The sequence below is a fragment of the Teleopsis dalmanni genome, chromosome 2, assembly GCF_002237135.1.
Source record: "Teleopsis dalmanni isolate 2A chromosome 2, ASM223713v2, whole genome shotgun sequence".
Lineage (NCBI taxonomy): Eukaryota > Metazoa > Arthropoda > Insecta > Diptera > Diopsidae > Teleopsis > Teleopsis dalmanni.
In genome coordinates, this window is record NC_051847.1 from 65543154 (window position 1) to 65549991 (window position 6838).

Genomic DNA, 6838 nt, shown 5'->3' on the forward strand with positions numbered 1-6838 from the left:
ATTAAATGAAGTCTTTAGGCAGACAATGGAAAGTATCTACTAACGTCGTGTTTCAGTGTTGAACCTATTTCAATTTAACTAAAATAAACGCAAAAATTAGGATAATTGCAAAAATAATCAAATACTTAATTTATTTTATGTAAAATTATAATAAATACTTTTATAAACTTTTCGCACTAATAATGTGACATTAGTCAGCTGAAAATCATATTTATTTCAATATTATATTGACTAATAATAAACGCATAAATAAACTGGACTTATAAATTGGAGAAGTAGTGAATTTAGCAATTTCAAAGTGAGCTTAACATTGCGATGACATCTGAAATCAAAACTTGGGAAGCATTAACCTATCAATGGAAAGTTTGGAAATTCTTCGGTCTTGTACCTCCACAGGAAGGGTCCATTTGGCGTTTGCCATACATTATTATAACATCTGTATTTAATATATTACTATTTTTACTATTCCCCTTAACTCTTATAGTGAATTGCATGCAATCGAAGAGTGTCTCTGAGTTTTGTGAAAATGGCTACATGGCTGTTACTGTCATTGTTTCGAATTTGAAATTTTTAAATTCATATTTTTCTCTTCACAACTTATTGAAAGTGCGTCCAATTCTCAAAGAATTGGATAAACGTGCTAAAAGCGAAGCAGAAGATCAAATATTGCTTAAGGGTAAAAATAATGCTAGAAAATGTTTTATGTTTTATGTACGCATTTTTAGTGTGACACATTTTACAAGCAATTTAATTGTCTTCTTGGCAAAGGAACGTAGGCTTATATATCCAGCTTGGTTTCCTTGGAACTGGAAAGATTCATTTACATATTACGCTATATGTTATGTATATCAATTATATGCAATAACAGCTTATGCTATCATTGAAGCTATAAACGTTACTTATCCCTCGATGCATATGTGCATATTATCAGCTCATATAGAAGCTTTGGCTACACGTATTAAGAATTTAGGTTCCAAAGAGGCTATATATGACAATAATTCTAAGAAACAAGAAGAAAAGCTATATAAAGAACTAACAGAATGTGTTAAAGTTCACGAAATTATAACCAAGTATGAAAATAAAATCAAAATGGATAAATAAATATTTATTTCATTACATTTTAGATTCTTTCAAATTACGGAAAGTACTATAGCTGGCTCATGCCTAATACAGTTCATGAGTACTGGACTTGCTCAGTGTACTTTAGGAGTGTTTTTTCTTTATAATGGCTTGAGTAATGATGTAAAGCTATTGAATATTGTTTTCTTCTTCATGGCAGTAAGTTTCATGACGTTCGATTTGTGTTACTATGGAACTCAACTTCAAGAAGAATATAAAAATTTAAGTGCAGCTGTATATTCTTGCAATTGGATGGATCAAAGCAAAAAATTCAAGGATTCAATATTAATTCTTTTACATAGGACACAAGAATTTAATCATATAAATGCATATATTGTGCCAATTATTTTACCAACATTTTTAAAGGTATGGTTAGCAAATGGTTGAGGTATTAAAAATCATTAGTACTTTTCAATAATGTGACATATATTTAAGAGTTGTTATAGTCTTTATGCTGTCAAATATTTAAAAAAAATGTAATACCTTACACTCCTATGTACATATCAAAACAATAGTTATTCAAAATTGTTTATTAAATTATTTCATTTATGATGACTGTACATGTCTAAATTGTTAACATTTTTAAAAATTATAAATTATAATTATTTCTTAATTTTTAATTTTTAGGTGATGAAATTTGCATACTCTGGTTTCACTTTTCTGACCAATTTCAAGTAATTAAGACAGAAAATTATGTTTGAGACAAGCAGCAAATAATCAAAAAAGTGTGAATAGAATTTGAGAGTATCTGGGTATAAAAGAGTGACCTTTAAAACTAAGTTATATCATAATAAATATATATCACTATGAAATATAAAAACTTATTATTAATATGAACTTATTCAATTCATATTTAATTACTCATACTTGAATATATGATTTAATAAATTTATTTATGCAAAGAGTGTGTACCTACTATTGAGGTAAAATTTAGTACTGGAAAATGTTTTAATTATTCGCTATTATAAATAAATATTAAAAATAAACTTTAAAGTATCATGTTATCTAAACTTTTTAATACTTTCAATTTAATAAAAGCAATTCACTCAGTTTTTTTTTATTTTTGATGATCTGAGCTAATGATGAACTTATTTACTCAGGACGAGGATACCAAAGCCACCTGCAAAGTCAAGCAAAGGCTACTTTAGTATCACCATTTAAACTTAAAGTAGGAAATCTCTTAATTATTAAGATCTATTGATAATGCTGATTCAATAAAACTATATTTACAGTTTACAGATTTTAATCCGGGAACATCAGAACTGGAATTTTTGCTTGATATTAATTGATTCTCATTTACATTTTTATCATTAAATAAATCATTAATTGATGTATCACTGGAATGAAAACTTAAAAGTATTCGCCAACTTTAATAGTGAAAAATACTTTTAATTTGTCTTAGATTTACATTTATCTATTTTTCAAGCAGAAATTCTTACGATCTTGAAACCAATGTTGAAATCTTGTAACTAATTTCTGAATTTAAATGAAAATCAAGAATAAGTTCTAAGTGAGTTCTAAGTGACAGTTAAGCTGCTTTTTAATGCTTGAGCATCCCAATTAGATCATTTCAATTCGTCGATAAATGCAAATACTGGTTCAAGCTTTCGGCATATCAGGAAACGAAGTAGCGAACGAACTCGTAAAAATCAGTTCAGAAACGATACTTTGTGATTAGCATTCACATCTTATTTTGCCAACAATTGGTGTGAGAATAACTATTGATATTTGGATCCTATTTAAATCGAACAATTAATGTCGAATTAAGTCATATCATACCGGTCTTACCTGAAATTATTAAAAAGCAACAGATTTTCCTATGACTGTTTTATATGAACTGTAGACTACTAATTAGTGCAATGGACAGCTATTCTTACGCGAAACATCGCTTCCGTGTTGGCCTTACTGCCGTCAGGTTATGTCCAATTTTATTTAGTAAACGATGACCCCAAGAAATATTTTCTATGCTATTGTTCCGCCCTCTCAAAACTTAAACTTAAAGCTCTCGAGGTTGACGCTTTAAGTACCACAAAAATTATTTCCTTATTGGTTCCCAGCATTTTCCGTCTCCACAAAAGAGTAAAATATATTTGTAATATATTGGAATGAAATTCACAGTATAATGGACCTTAATGGCATGAGTATTATATTTCTTACTACAAAATTTTTCTAAAAGAAGTGTTTAGTGGGTTATACCGTAGTTTTCGATTCCACCTACTAAGAAAAAAAATGTGTCGAACTATATATGTGCTTTTAATTCTCGTATAAAGATAAATACAGAAAGTTCCAATACAGCACTAGTTGCGTAGTAATACTAGTTGCTGTAATAATGTAAGCAAGGTAACACAAGCAGATTTAATGTGGTTCCCTCCTTTAAGTATTCTTTGCGGATTTATTCACGCAATTCTAATATCACTGATTTGTATTTCATTGTATATAACTGCAAGTAATCATTTGCAGTCGCAAAATTGAAAAAGTTGACTTTACCTACCGGACATTACTTCTTCAGATAACTACTAGTTCAGATTGATGACTAATGCTCTCAGCGAAAAACTGTTGTGAATATTGAAGAAGTCGCAAAGCAGTCACTGTGCTGGATCAGTTTTATAGATGCAGTTGGAAAGGTGAAAAAAGTTGAAATTTCTAATGGGTAACACTTTGAATATTCAACATATTAACGAAAAGTATATGGATTCATTTCACAAATTAACTTACACACCCAATATTATTATATGTATATGTTATATTCTTAATGCATTTCAAATTTATGCGCAATACTATATATTTGTACTGAAAATTCTGTTGAAATATACAAATTGTTTATCTGGTATAGTAACAAAATACCTTGAAACAAAACTTTTAAACTTCAACAAACATTCATTTTTGAGGTATGAGAAATAATATGTACTACTTTAACTTTTATTAGTAGTATGTGTCAATACATAATCCTGCAAAGTAAACAACGTAAATGATGTATTAACTTGATACATTTTTAATAAATCTATTTTTTATTTACGTAGGGTGTTCGAAAAGTTTTTCAACCAAACAGCAACTGTATTGCTTTATAGAGCAGTCTTGAAAATATCAACTGGTATCGAAATTCGTTTTAATAAATTTTTTTTTGGCCGACTTCAAGAGTTTTTTGAAGAGAATCAATTATCTAGCTGTAATTTCCTAAATACCTATTTTGGTATTAAAACTTAATAAATTGTTAAATATTTAATATATTTAATTAAATTTGAATAAAATAATGTTCATGTAGTCTCTGTTGCATCGTTTGCCATAGTAAAGCTTCCATTTCTGACCTTAAATGTGAGTGTTTCAATTTAATTGATGAAGATCTCCTGATCACTTAAGAAAAGGAACTTTTTTGATTTTTCTCATAATTTTCATCATAAGCAATAAAAATAATAAACGTGTCAGACTTCAAACATATTTGTATCGGTTAAGTAGATAAAAATCATTTTTGGAGGGCAAGAACCTCCACTACTTCCCAAGCCAAAACATTATCAAAGTATTGGACGATGGTGGAATAAAAATTAGAAAACATACTAAAGTTTTGAATTAAACAATCGACTTCATTTGGAATATATTGTATAAAGACTTGCGCATGATAAAACTTTCGGCGCATTTGAGGTTAAGTTTAGTTATGGTCTTGGAAAAAATGTAGTGATTCGAACACTTTTAGCAAAATGAGATAAATAGAGTTGCGTACAGTTGTGATAACTAATGGAAAATGAAGGAATCGCTAATAGTCTGAAGACTAAACAATAATTAAAGCAGTAAATTAATAAGTTGAAGAAGTTTAGAAGATGTTAAAGTTCTTGTGCTGTCAGTTAGAAATTAGCTGTTCCCATAATACGACTTTTTTTTGTGTGATAGGAGTATGTGGCTAAATGGTAAATGTTAAACATTATTGAACAACCAAAATTATTGGCAAACCTTCCTATTTATAATAGGTAAAGTTTTATTTCACCATGACACTTTGTCTTAAACTTTGGTAGTTGTCAACAATTGGTTAAAATTCATGAATTGCGTCTCCAATTTATTTACTGTCTTTCACCAGATTTGATCTCCAGTTACTACAAAATTTGCAACAAATATGTATGACCGTAAATGAATATTTAGCTTAAATTTACAATTAAGAGATACTAAAGAGTTTAAGACATTGTTGGCAAAAGTATATCGAATTAAGAAGATGTTGAAAAATAAACCACAACAAAAAATTCAAAAAAGCTACTTCCTATGCTGTTAGCTAAACACTTCGATCATCCCTCGTTTTAACTTATAATATTAATTTCAATATAAAAGTCTACAAAGAAAAAGATATATTTGTTTAAGAATCCATAACTGACATGAGTTGTGTTGCTATCAAAATGACTTAATTTTGTATAAACTGAAGGGAATATTAGCATTTAAATATTAATACTGATAGAGACAAAGAATAGTTTTTATTTTGGCTGTATCTTAGAGTAACTTTATTTTGATTTTTTAGTAATTTCACTAATTGGATAAATTACAAACTTGTTTAAACACATTTTCTTTTATTTAAAATTAATGTTAAAGTTTCACAAACTTTTCGAGCTAATCATGTGACTACGATAAGCTGAAAACAATTATTCCTTTTTTTTATAATATATATACTTAGTAATTGCTAGATTTAAAAAATATTGATACAATAGATTACAATATCAAATGTGAAAGCACAGACTTTCATTAGTAATATGATGACTGAAGTCAACACTTGGGAAGCACTTACTTATCAATGGAAGGTTTGGAAAATTTTTGGTCTTGTGCCTCCGCAACAAGGATCACCGTGGCGTTTGGTATACATAGTTGGCACCACAGCATATAATATATCAGTATATTTACTATTTCCTATAACACTTATAGTAAATTGCTTTCATTCAAAAAATGTAGCCGAATTCTGTGAGAATTTCTACTTAACAATTACCGTCATACTGTGTACCTTGAAATTTTTAAATGTGGCCTTCTCACGTAAGAATCTGTTAAAAGTGCGTTCCATACTAGAAGAGTTGGACAAACGTGCAAATACTGAAGCTGAGCGCGAAATACTGCTGAAGGGGAAAAATGATGGCAAAAAATGTTTTATGTTCTATGCACGTATTTTTGGAATGACGTTTTTAACAAGCAACTTAATCGTTTACTTAGCAAAAGAACGTAGATTTATGTATCCTGCTTGGTTTCCTTGGAATTGGAAGGATTCACGTAAATATTTTGCAATAAGTTATTTATATCAGTTGCAGGCTTTGGCAGGCCAAGCAATAAGTGAATTTGTAAATGTTACTTATCCTTCGATACATTTACGCCTAATATCAGCTCATATCGCTGCGTTGGCAATACGTATTGAAAATTTGGGCTTAAAGGAAACTAATACAAACGCTGCTGATTTCAATGAACGAGATAAAAATTTATATAAACAACTCACTGAATGTACTAAGGATCATGACATTATTAGAAAGTATGCATATATGCAATAGAAAAATAAATTTATGTATAAGATATTACTTTTCAGTTTATTTCGAATAACGGAGCGCACAATAGCTGCCACTTGCATATTTCAGTTTATGAGCACTGGATTCGCTCAATGCACTTTAGCCATTTTTTTTCTCTACAATGGGTTAAGCAGCGATATAAAATTGATAAATAATTTTTTCTTTTTTTTGGGAGTCACTTTCGAAACTTTTGATTTGTGTTA

General features: G+C 29.0%; 1 protein-coding gene across 1 annotated transcript in view; it reads left to right on the top strand.

The window, feature by feature from the left end:
• Nucleotides 1-315: 315 nt before the first annotated feature.
• Nucleotides 316-6838, top strand: part of LOC119674730 (odorant receptor 2a-like) — an 11791-nt gene continuing 5268 nt past the window's right edge. Inside the window, exons 1-5 of the mRNA XM_038085886.1 lie at nt 316-412; nt 485-1070; nt 1125-1278; nt 5802-6601; nt 6656-6760. Of these exons, the coding sequence (XP_037941814.1) occupies nt 316-412; nt 485-1070; nt 1125-1278; nt 5802-6601; nt 6656-6760 (1742 nt within the window). The remainder of the gene's footprint in view (nt 413-484; nt 1071-1124; nt 1279-5801; nt 6602-6655; nt 6761-6838) is intronic.